Below are 22988 nucleotides of genomic sequence, written 5' to 3'. Positions count from 1 at the left end.
CAAGATGCATGTCGATAAAAAAATACATCAAAAGTTCGAATTTTATCAATGAATGAATAAACTTATGCCTGTCAAAGAGCACGCTTATACTAATCAGGGGTTTGTTCAAATCTTACACTGCAGAGTTAAGCAACAAATCTATAGAGCTGTTTAAGAAAAAAAAATCATTGATAGATGAGATGAGGTGTAAAAAAAAATGTTGTAGATGCTAACCATATTTATGTTGCTTGGCTACAAAATAGTTTTTTGCAAAATGAAAGGATTCTTGACATTGTAAGGATATTTTTATATCATGAGTTTGTTCCTTTAACTTTAATATGTACTTGTAAACATTAGTGGGGCTATTTGTTTGCCTGAACTTTAAGAATGTTGTTGGTATTTGTTGCACTTATTTCAGCAGCAGATTTAAATAACTAATGTTTCCTCTTTATTTTTTTTTAAATCATTCTAGAAATGGACGAGAATGGAAAACTGTCTACAGCATACTCTAAGCAAATTGTGTCTTGATAATCAAATACCACAGAAAGGTCTTATAGTCAAACAGTGTAACGAAGACTCAAAAACGCAATCCTGGTTTATACTACCATCTTCCACCCTTAATAGAGATGAACACTCGCTAAGGTGACCCTAGTGGAACAAGGTCATATGTCTGATCAGGGAGGTATTACAGGACTAGCAATTTCATGGATGGGGAAAAAATGTTATTTTTATATTTCATTATGATATATCACCTGTATTGTGCATTATACTTTATGCATATACACATAGTTTGTCAGATTATAACATGTTGAATATCGAATTAATGTGCCAAAATTAGAAATAAGTATGTATATTTCAGCCTGCATTCATACAAGTTTCTGGTGCTTATGATGGTTCACCGCTGATGTAGACATTGTTTATATTTTCTTTTGTTGTTTTATATTATTTGTAAATGAATTGTGTGTCCTATTTGTTATATACTTTATTTTTTGTATTGTTTTGTATGTACTTTATTTTTTGTATTGTTTTGTATGTATAGATCTAATATATTAGCAGTAGACTGCTAGCTAGTACCCTTACATTGGACCGGGGCTGAAATAAAACAACTCGACCTTTAAAAACAAAATGTCAGATGTATCAGATATTGCTGGTTCTTTAAACCCCTTCTGTTTTTTTCCACAACTTTACTTTGTATCAATTTTTTTTCTTTTAAGTAGAAAAGATAAGTTTTAAACATTTCAATTGCCAGTCAGTTTTCTTTGATGGTATTCTTTGTATGGTTTTACATTTTATTTGAAAATGCTATAAATGTAGGATTTTACATTAGCTAAGAAATATGGTTATGATAACAGTATCACATGATTTTTACTGCATAGCATGTTTAGGTCAATATTCTTTGCCGTTATGGAATTAGGCATTGCTTGCCAATATTTTTTGCATGTGACTCAATTCACATCTCGACTGCATTTCAAGAAGTGAGCGAAAATAGCAGCTCATAGACGTACAATAATAGTTTTTCCTGTATGAAGAGGCTACAAAGTATCTTGACAATTATGCTTCACAGACAGGAATAGGAGTTGTGCTTTTACTTGATTTTTTTTTGTTCATTCTTAGGAATTGGAATTTTATTCTTTTAGAAGAAATGTAGAGCATAGCAAGTGGTCATTAGAAAATGTAGAGGTAATTTTCTAATCAGCTATATCTCCCTGATCAGATTTTTATATATGTATATTTGAATGAGTATCTCAGGACAAAAGAGGTTTATTGTAAAAAAAAAAGTGGTTAATTCACTAACAGGGTTACACTGGGGTGAACAAAATAAATAGTAGTATGATCCTCTGCTCTCTGAGGCATGTAACATGAAATTCAAATCCCAATTTCATCAAAATAATATTGTTTCAGCCAAGAGGTTTCTTTTATTTTTTTTTTAAATGACCAGGTTAAAGAAATATTTAATTATAAAGGACTGGAATCTGGAATATTGATTCCTTCTTCCATTAAAAATAGTTTTAGATCATTCTTAATCCTGCTATTCCACTGTATGTACAGAATAAGAGAAGTTTGGATTTTAAAAAACTTCCGGAATGTCAGAATTAAAGATATTTGATGCAAATTATTCACACACCCAATTGTGATTACATCTTATATTTCATGTAATATAATTCATAATTTCATTGCAATTCATAAGTAATCCAAAACTCTAAAGATAAATCATTGAAGATAATGAAGCTTGAAACGAGAAGTTTACACTGACCAGATGCTCAGGTGGATTTGATAATAAGCAGAAATCAGAGAAATTTTTTTTGAAAGGTTGCGGAAAATCCATTGAATTATAAGAGTTATAAATTGTCAAAAGGTTTGATTCTGTGAAGTCATTTATATGAGCAGCTGCTGAATTTATTGTGTAATATAAATTCATTAATGCATACACCTTTTTGATTGTTCACGATGGCAGAGCATTTTATCACAGTAATTTTGTATTCAAGAATGTGTCTGATAAATGCTCTGGAAAAAAATTGATACATTGAGAAAACAAAAATTATGGGATTTTTATCACAAGAAGAGGAAGTTGCTCACATGAAATGTCATAAACTCTTTCGGTCTCTGATGGACTTTTACCGAAGATTAATGTTGTTTTTCTGCTTATATCCAAACATATGTAATGTCAGGGTGAATTTTCCCTTTAAAACATCAACAATGTATGTAATAATAACTTCACAGATTGTATCCTATCTCGTGTGATTCATTCATGCTTGCCTACTTGCAACGTATGCACTATATGTATTCTATATTAATTTGTTCTTCCTGTTAGGATTTCTTGCATACCATATTGTGTACATTTATTTGTTGGTAAAATATATATTATAAACGCTTGGCTAATATTACCAGGTTTTAATTAAATGGCAAGTGCATCAGCTGCCGTTGTATAATTTATTAAATTGAATTGATTTATCACTAAATCTTTTAAATAAACATATTTATATATCATAGCAGTTTACAGGGATTTTAATGAATAATTATTGTGTTTGGTATCCCCTTTGTATTAACTTTGTGAATGAAAATTTCCATATCCACCATATTTATATCAAGCACAAAGAAAACAGTTGATTCTAACTAACAATTATTACAGGTCAGTATATTCAGGGAATTATCAACCAGTGCTTGAACATTTTAACTGGCAATTTGACTACAGTAAATAGTACTGCACAGTTTTCATTTTACGTTGTAAATTTGTTGTATTATGTAGTTAGTTTCAATACCCAGGATATGGAATAAAACTTACCATTTTTAAATATATAAACATTGAAATTAGACAAAAGTGCAAGTTGATGATAATACGCCTTAAGGAGACAAGTTTCACGAGTTGCTCTAGGAGCAGAATGAATATTAATATATGTTGGATTGTATATAGAATGGACACTTTGAGTGCAAATTATTTTAAACAACAGTGCCATTGGTTTATATGTCTTCCGTAAGTTGATGATAAACTTAGTTAATATATGTGTACTTTGATATCAGTATCGACAATAATCAAATCTTGCCTGTAATTGTCACAAGACTGAATATCTGAAGGGTTTATTTACAGGATTGCTGAAACCTTTGATTGTTTTAAAGAAATGAATTTTATCCTCCATATCGAGAATTAAGATTTGTTCTAATAAAGGTTATTTATTTATAGAATGAATGATATTTGTAATTTCTATGTTACTGAAAGGGTACAGAAGGACATTTTTTGACCGGGGTCAACGTAAGCATTTCATATGAAGGGTAGTGATCATTATACCTTACACATTTTGAAACTGACTTGTGTATTGTAGGAATATCTAATATTTTTGTGCAATTACATTCTTTGGAAGAAATAGAAAAATAATACAGATATCTGATTAAAAAATCATTTATTTAATGTATTTCATTGACATTAAATATAACATGGAATGTACTTAAAAAACTGATGTCATTGTCTCTTTTTTTTCGTCAAAAAGTAAAGTTTACAATGTTGCATATTTAAATGATTATGTGACAATAATAATATAGGATATTTATATTGCGCACATTTCCACCTTGTTAGGTGCTCAAGGCGCTCCTATATTACCCGGCTAAGCTAGGCGTTCATAGCGCACACAGCTTCTTAAGGAATACTTCCTACCAGTACCCATTTACCTCACCTGGGTCGAGTGCAGCACATCGTGCATCAGTTTCTTGCTGAAGGAAATTACGCCATGGCTGGGATTCGAACTCACGACCCTGTTTCAAAGTCCGAAGACTAATCCACTGGGCCACAACGCTCCACTAAATAAATGAATGATTATGTGACAATGGAATATGTTACGTGCATCATTTTAAAAACATTACTTTACTCAATAACTTGCTGCAATTCCCTTGTAACATTATCATTTCAGGTGGGTTGTAACCATTTTTTGGAGACAAGATATAAACATATTTCACAAAGAATTCAGTCTAATGTAATATAACGTAATCTGAACGAGCACGATGTGACCAATGTGGTGAAGCATTATATACTACGATATTTGTGACCCCCCCCTGGGCAGTAAAGTTGTTCGAACCGTTTAAAAGAAAACTGTATCTTGTGTCGCAGTGTGCTTAGTCATAATTACTGTTCACAAAAAAAATCTACACATTGCCAAATGCTTTGATTTGAGATTGTGGCAAATTCTCTGCTATTTTGCCCATTAACAAATTATTCAATATCCAAAGGCTTTCATGAATGAATGGGGGGATGTGATATTACACCAGGGGGCCGTTTCATAAAGCTGTTCAATAGTTAAGAGCGACTTTAAGAAGATCCTTTCTCTTGGTAAATGATATTCACTATCAAATATTCATTGGCGATTTAAGCGCGTAAGAAAGGATCACCAGTCGTTCTTAAAGTCGCTCTTCACTTACGAATAGCTTTATGAAACACCCACCAGCTCAGATATTTAAATAATTTGAAAAAAAGGAAAAGAAAATAAGAGTGATATATACCATCATTAACAAACAGTGTAATATTTTACCTGGTGTCTGGATAAACATCTTTTGGCAAGTCTTATACAAGTTTTGATACACCAAAGTCTGATATACCATACAATAAACCAATTTCATATTCTGCTTCTTTAGGTCAAGAAACTCATAGTATCAAAACAATGATACATTAAGTGAAAAATGCTTTAATATGCTTTAATAAAATATCTGACTACATGAATTGAACTTGTTCAATCTTTATTCTCTAAAGCATCATTACTTTAGTGAACCAACGCTCGATGAAACTTACAAGCAATAAACGTCCATCTTGCTTTTCTAATTTCTGGGCACCATTTATTAAAAATGTATTGAGAATTGTTTTCTCCACAGCTGTACATATGTATAAATGTATACATATCTATAAAAACAAATGTATAAACATTGAACACAAAATTAGAAAAATTAAATATTGACATCTTGCTACCCAATTGAGGGTAATGTGACGCTTCACGAAAAAGGGAAATTTTACATATACATGAATACCTCATCTCTTTCTCTTCTACAATAAATTTTCAAGAATATTACTTTTGAAAAATTTCTGACACATTCTAAAAGTTCATTGTATGTAAATGGGCAGTGACAAGATTATTACACAAGTTTGTTTGTTGAATGTTACACCTAAACATTACTCTGCAATATTTCATATGAAACGCAAATGAAAATTTAAATTTCAAAGGATTGTTGTCTCAAAGTCGATTGCACCTGATGCTAAAGCATTCGTCGCAGTATTCAAGAGGTATTTCAACTAAAAAAAATACTGGTAATAATTATTACACAAATTTGCATACCTGGGAGCATTTCATCAACATTTTTCGTTTGACAAGTTATCAGATCTGACAACTTTCTTAGATTTTGATTGGCTGAGAAGCACTGTTACCATAGTAACTGTCAGATGAAACCGGAATTGTCAAAAAAACATCTGACAAGTCCTTTCATAAAACGCACAGTGCATACTTTGTAAAAGATAAATTAAAAAACATACAACATATATGAGGTGCCAATTATATATTATGGCAAATCACACATCACTATTTACTCACTCATTACGATGTACTAAGTACAAACCTGCTATATGATAATAAAACAATCAACAAAATTTGATTCTTTGCTTCCTTCAATTTTTTTTCTGTTCAGTACTGGACAATACATGCATATACGAAAATGAATCTGAATATCATGTTTGTCAACTTGCTTGTATTGTTTTTGTATTTCATGGCTAAACAATAAAATTGAATTGAATCATTTTGGCTTAGGTGATCAAGCAGCAGTGATAGAGAAATTGTAAAAATGTAAGTATTCAGCATGGCATCAATCATTAAAAAGCTCTTTACCCAAACAGTTCCTTCATATCGATTAACAGAGCAGTTCAACATAAAATCTGTCAATGATATAATTTTCATAGATTTTTCAATAACATTTTCAGTTCAGATAAGTTCAAATTATTGTTGTTTCTTAATTTACTAAACAATATATACACAAATTACAAATTAATAATGAAAAGGAAAATAACCTCCCCCCCAAAAAAAAAAAATATATATATATACACATTTTAATGTATCATAGAGTAGTTCCAAGTAAAGGAAATCATTTGAATATTTTTTTATAAAACCTGGTACTAAGATTCTCCAAGGAGGGTATTTCATACACCTATTCATAAAGAGAGGCAGGACACCATAAAAACATTACATATAACTGCAATATGTGCTCATGTCACTGTAGATTCCCAAATTGATTGCTGTTCCAATAAATACCTTCTTTTTTAGCCTGAAGTATAAATATGCATAGTTGATGCTACAAAATATTGATCCTCAACCTTCTTAAGTTGTGCTAATATTCTTATACTATTAAAATTGTTGAATGCCCCAACTGTCAGTTTGTTAACTTGATATTTTATAATTTTGTACAAAGTAAAACACATAAAAGTAAATATTTCTAATTATTTTTTTAAAGTAATCATTACTTTATTATTAATTTGAAGAACCCAAACATGAGCAAAAGTAGTTTCCTGACTTATCAACAAAGAAATAAAAAATATAACAACCTTTCTTCATATAATTTCGATTCAGATGAGGCAAAAATAACAATTTACCCAGAAAATGAGCAGTAATATATGAATCAATATCTGCATATTTAAAATCTTAGCTAATGGATTTAAAATGATTTAGCTTAATATATTCCAGTAGTTCTTATGATTGAGCATAACTTTACAAAAGGGTTAATGACACAACACCCCCTGCCCCCCCCCCATCATATCCCTATAGCTATCATGAAAGACACATTAGATTCACAGAAGATGATAATCTGCTTACAATGAAATATAAACTTTGCTGAAAATACTACATTTTAGTCTGAAATACAAATGTATAAGCCCTTGGCTAATAAATGGTATAAAAGGTCGACTGCTTAGCAGGTGTGGAAATTGTTTCCCAAATTATTTCTAAAAATGCATGAAATAAACATATTTCAAAAATAAACTTAAAGCTGTATGAAGCCCTGAATATTACGAGGAATCAACTCACATTTGGGTTCATAGACCTTATAGCCCAGAGAATCTTCCCATAGAGTTAATAAATGAAGCCCATGGTTCACTATACAGAGCGTATAAAAAAACGGGACAGATTTGAAAAGTCTATAAAATTTTTGTTTCAAATTATGATCTATATTTTGGTGTCAATACATGCTCTGGAGTCTTATCCTTCAAATGCCATTAAAATAATTTAGTTTCGTTCATGCTTGAGCGAACACGGAATGTTTTTGTCCGGGTAAAAAAGGATGCTTGCGCCAAAATGGCATAAAATGATAAATATGGTGGTCGGACTTCTTGCAAATCAGAAGGCTTCCTCTTAACCTTTTCATTATCTTTGCCATAATTTTCTAATTATGGCAAATTCATTTCCAAATCTACTTATTTGCTTGAATAGTTCTGTTGTTCCTTTTTAATCTGTTCTCTTTTAGCTTTGAATATTCCTTTAGGCAAGAACATTTTTTTTTAAACCAAAGTATGGGAGAGCGTGTTTTTTGGGTTTCAAATCCTTTCATTATGTGCTACAAAGGTTATGGTGCCTTTGAGCAGTGGCAAACTGAGGGTGGGGGCTCGGGGTGCTCCCCCCAATGAAAAATTATTACCAAGGAAAAAAAAGGGGAAAGGAAAATAACAGAAAACATAGAAAGTGAAGTATGATATCATTTTCTGAATATTATGTCAAAATCACAAGATTTGATATTTTAATAAAAATGTGGAAATATTTGCTTGCTCGCTTCACAACTTTTTAATACATTTTACCCAATCTGCTGTATCTTGCTCCTTCAAAATTGACTCAATACACCATTGCCATTGAAAGACATGAATCCTTTCCTGTTTGTCCTGTCAAGCACATAATTAAACTTGGTGAAGGATTCAATAACCCCTTGCAAATAGGATTCATGTTTTTATAGGTACCATAGCATAATTTATTAAATAATCAAATCAAATAATTATTAAAGGTATCATAACATATTTTGTTTCACATAATAAAAGGATTTGAATAATTACAAATTTTCCCAATTAACAATGCAAATCTTCTTACTTGGGTTGACAAAAAGTCTCTTCTTTTCTTACTTATGAAGGAAAATTCAAGCAGGTTGAATTCGCAAAGTTAGGCCAGTGATGCCAATTTGCTTTTGATCATATTTCAGTGTGTACAGGGCAAATTAGCAGGGACTTTGAAATATATGTTAATATGCCAGTAATTTATTTTGATCATTTGAAAGATCTAAAATCACTGTTAGTTTGTTGTTATGGCAGTACAATTTCTTTGAGGTCACAATTATCTTGTAAGAGCAAGATTTAGATGCTTGCGTACAGTATACATTCATTAAAACAAGCATATCAACTCTATTCATTTTTTTTAAATCAAACTTCCTATTTATAGTGGTTCTCCATGTGGAATATAAAGCATATGATCGACCCTTGATTTCAAACTATCACTTCCTCAGCAAGCTGGATGTAGCCATCTTTTCCCATCCAGCTTGCCTCAAAAGTGATTATTTGCTTTATTTTATTTTCTTTGTTAATCGCTTGTATTGTCTTTATCACCTAGGTAGACTTTCCCATCATCTTATAACTATACAAGCCAAAGGGTCTCTGTATTACCCCTATGGAAGGAGAATTGAAGAGGTCCAAAACCCCCTCCTCTTTAAGAAGTTGCTATTAAAGCCTCTTAGAGTCTCTAGAGAAAGACTTAAATAGCAAAATGATACACAATTAAATCAATTTCATAGTAATTATGTTTAAAACATATAAATACTCATTTAACTTGAATACAAATAATCACTGGTTTATTACATAAAATGAATTTGTACCACCTTATAAATTTACATAATTTTGCTATGAAGGGACCTTAACTCTATCTAAGCTAGTTATCATGTAATATCATACAACAATACACACGATAGACAAATGGAGATAGCACATTCATACATCTGAATAGATGGGAGCATAAATTCAAGCATCGATAGCATGACATTGGATATTCACGCCCTTGGATGGGTGGGATTTGTAAACATGCATGGTAACCAACATGCACCTTGTGCTAGCTGAGCAGCATGGTTTGTAGACCTTTTACCCTATATCTGATCTCAGTCATATCTCTGCAGAAGTTCTTTTGCTTCTTACTGTACTTGATTGATGGGGATTTTTTACCTGATTGCTAAGAAAGCATGAATGCTTTGTAAGCAAGCAAGCAACCAGAGGACCGACGGCTTAGGGTCCTCTCCGAAGGACCTGGTAATGAGGATTAATGCCTTACCAAATGGCACTAGCGCATCAAGTGGGAATCGAACCCGGGTCACCGGAATACGAATTCCCGCTCTACCAGCTGAGCTATCGCACCTCCAACCTCTTTCCGATCTCATTCATACCTCTGAAGAAGTTCTTTTGCCTCTTGTCGTACTTCGTTTTCCTGCAGACAGATACAGAAAAAATGTGATATAATAAAGAATGACTACAGGAACCTGTTGCATAAAAGAAAGCGGAGGGTTGTGGCCCAGTGGATTAGTGTCCGGACTTTGAAACAGAGGGTCGTTTGTTCGTACTTTCCTTCGGCAAGAAATTTATCCACATTGTGCTGCACTCAACCAAGGTGAGGTGAATGGGTACCTGGCAGGAATTTATTCCATGAATTGCGTGTGCGCTGTAATCTTAGTAATTAAGGCTGCCAAGCTACAGCTGGGGTAATACTATCCAAGTCCTTTGGAAGCGCATAGACACATTCATAATTGTGATATGCGCTATACAAGAACTGTTTATTATTATTATTAAAGAAAAAACACTGGTATTTTGGGGGCCAGCTTTTGAATGTATAAGTGAATAATGGCATTATTTTAGTTTGCCATTTTTTTTGTTGCATAAAAGTTTTATGCAACTGGCCCTAGGAATCAAAGGAATATTGATAACTCTTGAAGTGCTTCCTTGTCTTCAATGTAAAATATTTGCAATGAAATTAGACTGTACCACTCCTATACAAAGCAATGTATCCGTGACGTAAATTAACAATTATAGTATACAGACCTATCTATTCACTGAAGTCACAAGAATTCTTACAAAAGTGAGACATAACCTAGGCCTATTAAAAGGGGGTAATGGTACACTCTATGCATCAAAATACACCTTAGTATAGATGTTCCTTCTATGTTTCATGAGATATTTACTTACACCTTATCAGATATTAGAAATAGGACATAGGTCATATCAAATATTATTCTACACTGTATTTCTTCCTCATCTCAAGTGAATAATTTGGATGACACAGCAAATCATTTGCACAGGAATATTTCAATATATAGGATCATGAAACTGCTATACACCATCTTGTACACACCTCGAAACTCCTGCCAGGATCGGAAACGGCCTTGCGCAAGAATTCCACTGCAACGTCAGTTTGTCCTTTGGCAATGTAACACTGTTGATGAATGTAAAAAATGATGCATTAGACACCTTACCAATAATCTCCCTATCATCTTTTTTTTTACTTTTAACAGGAATTACTCTCAGTGTCTTTTTTCCAGCAGTTCTCCTGACATTCCCAATTGTTTTGTGTATGGTGAATGGGGAGGATTAGATGTGGTAAGACAATTGAGATTCTCGCTGCAAAGGCGGCTCAAGGCATTTGTTAAAAAGCCTCAAGTGGATTATCTACCCATTTAAAAAAAGAATGTACAAAGAAAAAATAAAAAGTATGCAATGGATTGGGACACCCCCCAAAAAAATGATAAAAAATTTTAAAAAGTATGCAATGGCCTTCCTCCTCTTCATTTCATGTCTATAGAAAATGCGATCAGTTATGAGCTTCAGTCTACGAATCCCATATTTGAATTCAACCTGAATTAACATATCACTTACATGCACAAAAAAATAAGTATCTCAAATATTCCCGAGTGTATCAAATTTTGCAAATGTAAGCTCAATAATTCATGTTCAATCAGCTGTGACATTCTCAATTCAAATAAGGTCATAAAACTTATTTCATATCAAGTAAAGGCCCTAAATAGGCTAATGAAAAAAAAAACATCCTAAAAAGAGTTCAGTGTGTGGCTTGATATGATTTAGAGAAAAAATATTTCCCCACTTCTTTGAAAACTTCTCAGGGATTGAAGTCACTTTTACTTTTAATGCAAGGAATATGTTAAGCTTTGTCATTTTCTTTTATTAACTTTAATGCAGAGTTACGAGTTGGGGGAGTAAATATTGAATAAGCTCCATTCATGAAAAAATATGTGAACAGGTGCATATTCATGCATTGATTTTATCAAAATGTTGAATATCATACGAACTTTTGCTGAATAGAATGGATTGAGATTGGAAAAACCAGGTTGAAGTTCCTCTGCCTTTTCAAACCAAGCGAGGGCGTCATCTAGACTGAGACTTTGAGACAGACCGTACATCATAATAGCAGCCTTTCGTTGCATCCACCCTAAATTTGCAATCTAAGGGGGGGGGTTCACAAAGAAATACAAGTCAGTGATTTTATGATTACAACTATCATACACGATACATTATTTTCATATAAGCAATTTCATTCACGTAAAAAAATTGTATCATCATGAACTAATTGACATTATTTCATAAAGAGTTTGATACTGAAAAATCAATCTTAGGCATTAGTAGGTCTTGTTTTATAAACATTTACATAGAATTATTGGCATTAAGTGTCCTTCAAGTTTGCTGATTACTGACAACATAACATGACAAAGCTGACTTAACCCTATCTTGGCCGGGGTATTTTGGGAGTTCATATGGCCGGGGGGGGGGGGCCTTCAGATCTCGGCCGTCGACCGCGCGATCGTGCCGAAAATTGGCATGCAGGTTGTCTGGGATATAATCTACAAAATAGTATAGTAATTTTTTTCATGCGAATTGTCATTAAGTAATTATGCTAATTTATGCGTATTCAGTACGGGAAATCATACTTTTTGCTCTAACTCCATAAATAAAGCTCCAAATGTTTTAATTTTTGGCATAAAATCTCTTTGTGGTGTTCTTAGCAAGTTTACATGAAAAAAGTTGTGATATCAGATCAATTTCTTATGTATTACATTGTTTTTTGCAATTTCTTATGTATTTCTTTGTTTTTTTTACCCTTTGTTTTTTATTGCTTTTTCAATAAAATTTGTTGGGGACTCTTCTAAGATCATAAACAGCAAAAAATACATACATTTAGACCAGCAAAACTAAAAAATAATGATTCATTTATGATTTTTGGTTGAAAACACAATTTACATTGACTTTGTACACAAAATCACGTTTTTGAGCAATTTTTGGTCTGACATGCACTTACATAACATTGCGTAATTTCGGAACCGTGTACCTGGGTGACACAAAATTGGTCTCAAAAGTTGCGCAAGACTTGAAAGTAAAAAGTCAGCGAGCAGCGCGGTTAAAAAAATTTGCGCAGCGAAAATATTGCGCGACTCGTTGAGGGGGCCAACGAGGCCCCCCTGGCCTAGATAGGGTTAATACGCTAAACAAATCGATTGTATTTTAATTTATATTGATAAACTGCTTTAGGGACAGAAGTTGAATTATTGAATAATTTCATTTCAAGTTTTCAACTATCCATAAAATCAATATCTATACATAAGAATGCTTATAAGGTTATACTTCTTCAGCCACTCTAAATTTCAGAGATGCTAACTGATAGCTCAAAAAAATCCTGAAAACCCAGGCCGGGGTTCCAGGGGCCCGCCCAGGGCCCCTGGCGGGGTCAAGGGCGAAGCCCCCTGAAGCTGGAACGTTTTCTTATTTTTTAGAGGGCTGAAATCATTAATCTACAGTAGTACATAACAAATAATTAATGACATAATAAACTTCATATCATAGGCAAGAAAGGTGCTCAAAAAAAAAATCATGTAACCCGTACTCATTACGGTACGGGTTAACCTGCTGCGGGTTAATATGCTGCAGCCAATGGGTGCGACTCGGGACGGGTGTATGTAGCAGCTGGGGTGCCCTTTTTCACTCACTGTACTCATCAACAAGACAATCCTATACTATTGAAAATCCATAAATCACAAGTTCACACATATGAATTGATGAATATGCACCAGAGAACACATATTTCATGGTAGCAAATAGGTTTTCAGCTGAAAATACAGGAAAATTTGCAGTTTTCATTTTTTGGTAGTGAGTGTAGCAGCTACATGTTCTGATAGCTAGGTAATCCCCATTCTCATCTTTGATCTCGAGCCAGGACCATCGCCATTTGTTTTTTACTCCTTCGTCTAATACCCTTTTCATAAACCTATCCTCCAATTAGCCGCCTAAGAGTAATGCGGATAATTCAATAAAAATTGCGTTCATAAACTCCGAAAATAAGCCGCATTATTTTTACGAGCGCCCGTCCTGAAAAAGGCGGATAATCGCCATGACAACTGGACACGCCCCCTCCGATGCGGTTGTGTTGGAAAAGGATGACCTTGTGACCGCACCATGGCAATTATCCGCATTATTTGGAAATGCGTTCATAAACTCAAAATCTTATCCCGATGCTGCTATTATGCAGATAATAGCAGCATCAGAGTAATGCGGATAACTCTTGTCCTCCTCCAATTTTACGACCAAATTATGCTGCTATTAGCCGCCTAATTCATTTTAATTGGGTTTATGAAAGGGGTATAAATCTCTGACACATCCTTCTTCTCTCTCGATGATTTCAGACATTTGTAAATGGTGACTGGGAAATAAGGGTAGAAATGCAGTCCAAGCCGATTAGCTGAAATCCCGCAGCAGACAACCAATCACTCACGCAGCAGCAGGCAATTGCAGCCACACCGGGCCGTGCTTCGAGCGGTTCTACCGGGCGATCGCCCGACTGGGATAGCGCTGACACCCGTATCCCTGCAGGGTATAGAGCGGCGTTTGCAACTGCTACAATGTATTGCTCGCGCGTACCGTGCAAGTACAGTACCAGCTAAACTTCATGCTGTGCACAACGCTAATAATTTTCCGTCTGCGCAAATTGGCCATCCAAAATTGAAATTGCGCTCTCCGTAGCGAACACCGTGACAAGATTTGGAGGGATTTCACTTTGACAATCGATTTTTTTTCCTGAATATTTTTCAGCAAAGGAAAAAATCCGGAATTCCGGAAAAATCCGGAAAATTAGCAACTCTGATATTTGATGTTTTAAGTATGCTTAAATAAATTATGAATGATAGATGAACTGATCGAACAAAGTCAATTAACCCTCTAGGGTCGATACTCTGAAATGTAAGAATGGACATATCACATACATTCTACAAGTAAATACCAGTTAATTTGAGTGATAATGGACTGATTTGATGAAATTGAGACAACCTGAAATATTCAGACTTTAAAGACTGATCTACTGGAGCGTTGTGGCCCAGTGGATTAGTCTCCGGACTTTGAAACAGAGGTTCGAATCCCAGCCAGGGTGTAATTTCCTTCGGCAAGAAATTTATCCACATTGTGCTGCACTCAACCCAGGTGAGATGAATGGGTACCTGGCAGGAATTTATTCCTTGAAATGCATGTGCGCTGTAATCTTATTAATTACAGCTGCCAAGCTACAGCTGGGATAATAATATCCAAGTCCTTTGGAAGGGCATAGAGACATTATTCATAATTGTGATATGCGCTATGCAAGAACTGCATATTATTATTATTATTGTTATTATTATTATTATTACTGGTCAAATTCAGAATGCTTACACTAAAAAGGAACCTGCCATACAGATGATTGAGGTAGGGCTCTTCTGGTCTTAACTCCAATGCTCTCTCTATATGTTGCTAAAAAAAGTTAAATGAGAAAGAAATCATCAATACCGTTAACTTGTTCATATATCTAAGGCCTAGTCTACCTTGACAAGATGAAAAGAAAACAGAGAATATTAATCATAATAATGCTCAGTTCTTGTATAGTGCATCACACATAGCATAGCATGTCCCTATGCGCTTAAAGAAGAAATAGTGAAAGGTAAGAATAAAGTAATCAAGATATTTATATTGGACCATTAGTTCAAAGTTGGTATTTTATGCATCGAATAGATATGTTTTGAGGGATCTCCTGAATGTACATAAATCACTTTTATATCTCATTATTATTAGAGGATTTTATCAAATTCAAATGTAAAAAAAGAAAGCCTTGCTCAATTAAACAAAACGGCTGAATTCAGTTCCCAGTCAGCATGCAAATGAGGAAGACATTCATTATTTCTTTTGTATTTCATCATCGATTATTTTAATTTCAGCGAATTGAGGATACAAATGATCACATCCAAATATTGATAAATAATATATTTATTTGACATTTCCATGTGGAATCACACCAAAGTTTTATAGTACTGAAGGAATGATTATCAATATGTCACATTTCATATAATGAAATATGAAACAAATAATGAGTATGACACTGATTGATTCCCTTAACACCATATTTCTTCTCAACACGTTCATTATCACTTTTTTTGTACAAATACCGGGATTAAAGCAAAACTTTGAAATATCATTAGTTCCACAAATAATTTTGATGACATACAACATTCAGATTGTCAATTATAAAGGGGCCGATTGCATGAAAGGGTCTTTCCAAGGACCGTCTTTATATATATATATATATATGTTTGTAGGCAATTTATTTAAAATGCGTTACACATGGCGCATCATAATAAATGGGCGACACAAAAGACGGTTCTTGCAATGACCCTCTTGTGCAATCGGCCCCAGGTTACCACAATTCAACCTTAGGCTTGGTGATTTTGTATTCTGTAGCAACAAGCTGTTTTTTATTTAGTCATCAAACACCTTTGTCTGAGTATGACCAAAGCTTGATCACCTCCTTAATTATTTTGATCATGCAATTGAAGACAGATATCCACAATGCAATACTTTTGTTCTACTCAACCTGATTCTTTTGTGCAACCACTGGTCTGAAGTTCATTGTTCAGTAATGGCCAAGAATTTATTTGTATGTAGTCCAGAATGGATCTTTATACCATCAACAATGTAGTTTATACATGTACAGTCAACAGTGTACTTTTGTCAGCAAAGGAAATGTTTAACATTTTTCTTCAGCTACTGTTGCTACATGTTCCTCAATTAGCAACAACCACACCAGAATGAAGCATAAGAGAAACCCCATTTCACTGCACTCACTCAGTGTTGACATTACAATTCTACTTGTCATTTCCTTGCTACCCTTATTCTCTCTTAACTCAGCAAGAAGCTTGTCAACATTTGTGGATTATTACACATTGGATTTTCATCATCATGAGAACAAGCTTTCTTGATGAATCTTTGGTTAACATCTCTGAATTATCATTGCTTGTGTAATCCAAGTGAGAGTTGCGCAATATTATTGTGGAGAATGCTTCGCTCAATGTCATCGCAACGCACTATGTCAAGGCCTCATGTGCAGACGTCATTGCAGCATGACCTCCATACTCTTCATTCGTATCATACATACATTTCGCACTGCTGTTGTTAACAGACATCATGCCATCAGGCCGGAGATGTGATTTGAATATGTGAATTGATATTATCAGAATTCTTTTACATTGGGAGAATCTATCAACCAATTCTATAGCAAGTACTCAAAAGCTGGTGAGTTAATTTATATTTGTCTATAATCTTATATTTCCACTGTTTATAATTGATTTTGATATTGATTAACTGCTAACCTTATTCTCATCAGTGATTGGTCAAAACTACATCATGTGACAGTACACCCTGAGTGATTGCATTGTATTTATGACTATCAGACCTCCTACCTTGTACTCATTGCCAAGTGTAGCTGCTTCTGAGAAAGACACCCAGTCTGTTATAATACCCTGAGTGATTGCATAGTATTTATGACTATCAGAACTCTCCTCATTCAGATCTATTGCACACTTAGCATGCTCCCTTCCTGCAATGAAGACATAATCATAAAGTCAAACCTGTCATTGAACATACAATTATCGTGGTAATGATGAAAAATGACTATGACACAGAGCTGCCAACCTTAACTGTGAAAAATATGAAACAGAAAATAGATTCCCATTTCATTGATTTCAGGAAGCAAAACATGAAATTTTAGCAACTTTGGGTGAAATTTCCTTTCTTTTCACCCCCGCTTTTATCCATAAATGCCCATTTATTAATAATGTTGAAATGTTCTTTAAAAATGAATGCAATGACTCGAGCCAGGTGATTTTTTTTTCTTGATTTCTTTTCATCTCATTTTCAAGTCTAATATCCCATTTTCTTAAAATTTTGAAAAACATACGAAAAAATTTGTCATTCGTACAAAATGAAATTTAGTGTCACTTTCCACTTAAAATCCTACTTAACAGGATAAAAGTCCTACTGATTGGCAACTCTGATTACATTGAATGCAAAGTTTCTTTTCTTTCTGATAGATATTTTGATGATAACTTACTAAAGGATAGAATGTATAGCGACAAGAATTAATGATGTTGATGTCTCACAATGCCTTGATATAATAAAGCACAACTATTAACAGCTAGATCAATGAAAAGGTTTGGTTTCATGACATCAAATATCATTCTCTTTTCACCATGCTACAACAGAAAAACCATCTACAATAAAGGCCTCATGAAGCTTGCAGCCTCGCAAGTGAATGCATGTACCGAAACAGGTAATTTCAAGACTGTGGAACAAAGAAAATTATCTGAATTACAGACTGGATATTTATGCATTTGATGATGAAAAAAGCAGGCATGCCAATCATTTTACAATAATTTTCCCTCTGGATTTTTTTTCTTGACATATTTTCACTCAATTTCTTACCTTCAAAAACAAGTCTCTTGCGCTCCTCATCATTACCTTCAATTCTACAAACCTCAGAGACTAAGATCTTAGCCCTTGTTAACCGCCATAAGAATTCTGACTCTGACGTATACTAGGGGGATAGAAACACAGACGTTGCTCAATACATTGAATTTATTTCTTTTTTTAGAGTCACTTCTAAGAAAAAAACATTGAATACATATACATAGATAGTCCAGATCTCCAAAGTTTATCTCTGATGGTATAGTTGATGTAATTTTCTATTTTACAATCGTTTTCAAATTTTAAGAAATTTAAAACCTCATCAAATACAAATATACTTTTTTTATCGTACAAAATGTCAAATAAATTATTATTTTCAACAAGTAAAAGAAAACTTATTGATTAAACAAGCATGGATTTGTGGCAAGAGTTCCATCCCCCATTAAAATATATGGAGCCAGATTTTCAAGTATCATTATCAAATCAGGGGCATACCTGAGACTCTTTAGCTAGCATTCTCCGAAGGGCTTCCTGGTGATCAGATTGGGAACCATCAAAGAGTTTGTCAATTTCCACCAAGAATTCTTTCAGCTCCTCTGAAGTTGTTGCTATGCTCTGAAACCTCTGTTCAGGGGCATCTTTGTAAAGGAGTGGATACTCGGGGGTAGTGAATCTGTGTAGATAAGATAACAGGGGGATAATTTTCATTTCACTTTTTTTTCAGCATGTATTCAGGGCTGAACTTAATCCAAAGCTTGTCTGCAGGCACAGACCCTATGTTTCCACAATTTGCATAGTGTGTAATACATAATAATACAGAATCTGAAGTAGTGAGACTAGATTCACTGTAGGGGAGACCGGGGTTAGTTGGAACATGGGGTAAGTTGAAACATTGTAATTTTCTTGAACGCCTGTAAAATAAATTTACGCAATACTGCCCTCAATTTATTGCAATAATAATTTAACACTTGTATTATTAATAGCAATAAATTGGGGGCAGTATTGAATAAATTTATTTTACAGGCTTTAAAGAAAATTACAATGTTTCAACTTACCCCATGTTCCAACTAACCCTGGGGCCGATTGCACGAAATGGTCTTTCCAAGGACCGTCTTTCGTGTCGCCCATCTTTTATGATACGCTATAAGCGGGGCGTTTCTGAAATTTATGATAAAGAATAAGATTCGTAAGCTGGCTTTTAAATCAAATTTTGTACAATTTCATGATATCACATCATTTTATAAACAAATATTTTGTTTATTTTAATGGACGAATGAAATATGTTTGCAGATGATTTATTTAAAATGCGTTTCACATGGCGCATCATAAAAGATGGGCGACACGAAAGACGGTCCTTGCAAAGACCCTTTCGTGCAATCGGCCCCAGGTCTCCCATACTATGGCTGGCTCAAACAGAAAGTTTGGAGTCTAGTCTGAACTCCAAACATGGTTTTAATTAAAGTGCCAAATTTGAGTCTGTACTTGCAGACTAACGCAAGGCCATTGGATGCCATATGTGGCAGTGGATAACCTGTTGATTGGCTTTCATGCCCCTATTTATATTGGCATTATTGATTTCTCATGCTCTTTTTTTCATGTGCTGCAATTTAGAAATGTGTCTAAAAGAAAAGTGGCATTGCTCTACAATAATTGAAACTGAAGACCAGATTAATTTGCTATTGTTGATTTTCCCTTATGATATTCAAATTTGAAATCTATCTGAAATATGTTTAAGGCAAGTGGTTTTCTTGATACAGATGGCTGGTAGTGCATGTCTTTTGTTTTTCTTCATGAATAGCTACATAAATCATTAAATGAGATTTATCAAAAACACTTATCTTCATTTGACAAAATAAAGTTTTAAGGTTAGTTTTGGCCAGGCAAGTAATGAGACAATCCTATAAGTTATGTCTACAACTCATACTGCTGCATGTAGGGGAGATCAGGGTTAGTTGGAACGCGGGGTAAGTTGAAACATTGTAATTTTCTTTAATGCCTGTAAAATAAATCATGCAATACTGTCCTCAATTTATTGCTATTAATAATACAACAGTGTTGTATTATTGATAGCAATAAATTGAGGGCAGTATTGCATAAATTTACCCATAGAAAACACACGTTTGGTGATGATATCATACCATTTTCAAGTCACCAAAATATTTCACATGCAAAGTCTGAGGGGAGTGAGGGTCTGATTGGAAGCTGATAACGTGAAAAAGAAAAATGATTTCGGCAAAAATTTTATGTTTATATTTTGTAAGTATATGAGTGTTTATGGTGAAAGTTTGGTGAAGTAAGTTTATGAAAATATGATTATTTTATGAGAATATTGTGTTTGTTATGATTGAATTCATAAAGTGTTCGGAAATACAATCCACTAGTACTAGTAGTAGGCACTAGTACTTAGATTATGCAGAAATCATGGAAATAAATTTGGATTTTTATTCACCCCTCGTAAGCTTCTTCAAAGTCAAGATCTTCATCTTCATCACTTGTGCTAGGGTGCAATGATATTATCTCTGATCCAACTCTCTTCATACCACCGCCCCGACTTCGAGGCCGAGTGTCTCCGGGTGTTCTTGGTCGTCCTCCACGTCTGCGAACTTCACCATCCGTCTCGTCGGAGGACGCTCGGAGAGCTGCCCGGAGCTCCCTGCACTCCCGTTGGAGTTCCCTGGTAGCTTCTGCGAGCCTTTGCACATCACTTGGCCAAATATTGTTTACTAAGTGAGTGACGACAATCGTTCCACTTGCTCCTACAAGAAGACCGAGTCCAAATTCTTTCCAGGTCATTAGATTTTTCAGCATCTTTATGTTAAAATGCACGAGAGAATAGTAATGCAAAAAAGGAGAAAATTAATGATTTCCCGTACAATCAGCGGCAGGTCACAGTTCATATTTTCCGCAGTAAACTATGGTAAGCTGCATGTGCGAACTGCGACGCTTTATTATTATTCCCCCCCTTTTGTCTATTCAATAATGGCAGTCTTCGCAGACCATGGACTCTACTAATTATTCATTTAACATGTATTTTTTTTTATTCTACTTCACTTTATTTTTGTTAGATGTTCTGTACCCGGTACTCGTTTGTGTGAGTGTGTGTGTTTTTTTGCTTGTTTTATTTTCAAAGTACTTGTTTGTTTACTCATTATTAATTTCTTGTTTTCAGAGCATATTATGTCTACTCGTGGATTTTTTTTTATTTCAAGATTAATTTAATGTCATTTAATTCATTATAGTACATTTGTATTCAAGAAATGTTTCAATGTATACACGAGAATGTATCCCTGGTGTATATCACAAACCTACATGTGTCTATACTACTAATAAATTAAAATTGAATTTAATTGAATGATTTAGCTGCTAAATTAGTTTGGACGATTTTTACTTTTCGTCTGAAGGTCTGAAGTGTTGATGAGGAGACTTGGAAGCCCGTCCCCCTCCTTACGTCCTAAGTTTCACGTCCTCCCTACTTTGGGTCAATTAATTTTGTTTTCAATTACGGATTTGAACAAGAAAGGTTCCTCTTAGTAGGCCATAATAGATAATAGGTTTAGACTTCCTCTGAATCATGACTGCTTAAAGGACAAGTCCACCCCAACAAAAAAATATTTGAATAAAGAGAGAGAAAAATCCAACAAGCATAACACTGAAAAATTCAACAAAATCGGATGTAACATAATAAAGTTATGACCTTTTAAAGTTTCGCTTAATTTCACAAAACAGTTATTTGCACATCCTTGTCGGTATGCAAATGAGGAGACTAATGATGTCATGCAATCACTATTTCTTTTGAATTTTATTGTATAAACTATGAATTATTCTCATTTTCTCCTCATTGTCAAGTGAAGCAGTGATTAATTCCTCTTTTAACATGTGGAATTAGCATTTTTAATACTATATTGTTCAGTCAAGTCGGTCCCTAGTTCAAATCTGTAAAAAAAATGAAATATTGTATAATTCAAACAAAAGAAATAGTGAGTGATGGACATCATCGACTGACTCATTTGCATGTCACTGTTTTGTGAAAAATAAACGAAACTTTAAAATGCCATAACTTTCTTATTTACATCCGATTTTGATGTTATGCTAGTTTGATTTTTATCTACATATTCAAATCAACATTTTGCTGGGGTGGACTTTACCTTTAAAGATAGCTTCTGTTGGAATAAAACATTCATCCGGCAGCGCTTTGACTTGTCACTACGCCATCTACGACGGATTCGAAGTTTTGTCGTGTTATATTTTGTTTGGGATTTTTTTAACCAGAGGAATACATTGAACCACATTGAAATATATATATACACTGTCTGATTGCTCAGTGGCGGCACCATAGGAGTGGGGAGTTAGAGCCTTTGTTTCTCCATCCTGTCTTTTTCACTTACCCCCCCCCCCCCCCCGAATTCAAAAGCATCAAACTAAAGCTGTAGGTGTTCTTACAAAGACTTTTAAATACAATCTTTTACTCTTCATGAAAAAAAATCTCACATTTTGGGGGTTTCCGGTTACCCATCCTCGACCCTGTCAAAAATTCTAGTGACACCTTTGCACCTCTGCGATTGAGCTGTGTGAATCGCAGCGATCTTATGTCAAATCTTGACATTACATAATTATTTTTTGTATATAGCTCTTAGTGATTTATTGTCATTTTTTTTGTTAAACACATAATCATTATCTGTATACATCAGACTCATTTCCTTTCAGTTTTTACAGTTTAAAG

General features: G+C 34.1%; 2 protein-coding genes across 2 annotated transcripts in view; one reads left to right on the top strand and one right to left on the bottom strand.

Moving 5' to 3' along the window:
* The window catches only part of LOC121418270 (polypeptide N-acetylgalactosaminyltransferase 16-like), a 53049-nt gene extending 51401 nt beyond the window's left edge, over positions 1-1648 (top strand). Inside the window, exon 10 of the mRNA XM_041612046.1 lies at positions 452-1648. Within this exon, the coding sequence (XP_041467980.1) occupies positions 452-625 (174 nt within the window). The 3' untranslated portion in view covers positions 626-1648. The remainder of the gene's footprint in view (positions 1-451) is intronic.
* An 8120-nt stretch (positions 1649-9768) lies between these two features.
* LOC121418269 (regulator of microtubule dynamics protein 3-like) lies at positions 9769-21180 on the bottom strand. Its single transcript, XM_041612045.1, has 8 exons — positions 20718-21180; positions 18764-18941; positions 18287-18398; positions 17266-17402; positions 15209-15286; positions 11812-11964; positions 10860-10940; positions 9769-9941 (listed from the first exon to the last, which is right to left on the bottom strand). Exons 1-8 carry the CDS (start codon positions 21074-21076, stop codon positions 9891-9893), a joined length of 1149 nt encoding a protein of 382 aa, XP_041467979.1. The 5' UTR covers positions 21077-21180; the 3' UTR covers positions 9769-9890.
* Between the last annotated feature and the right edge of the window lie 1808 nt (positions 21181-22988).

Source organism: Lytechinus variegatus, chromosome 7 (assembly GCF_018143015.1).
Source record: "Lytechinus variegatus isolate NC3 chromosome 7, Lvar_3.0, whole genome shotgun sequence".
Classification (NCBI taxonomy): Eukaryota; Metazoa; Echinodermata; class Echinoidea; order Temnopleuroida; family Toxopneustidae; genus Lytechinus; species Lytechinus variegatus.
Note: the sequence above shows the minus strand (reverse complement) of the source record. Positions and strands in the feature narration are given on the sequence as shown.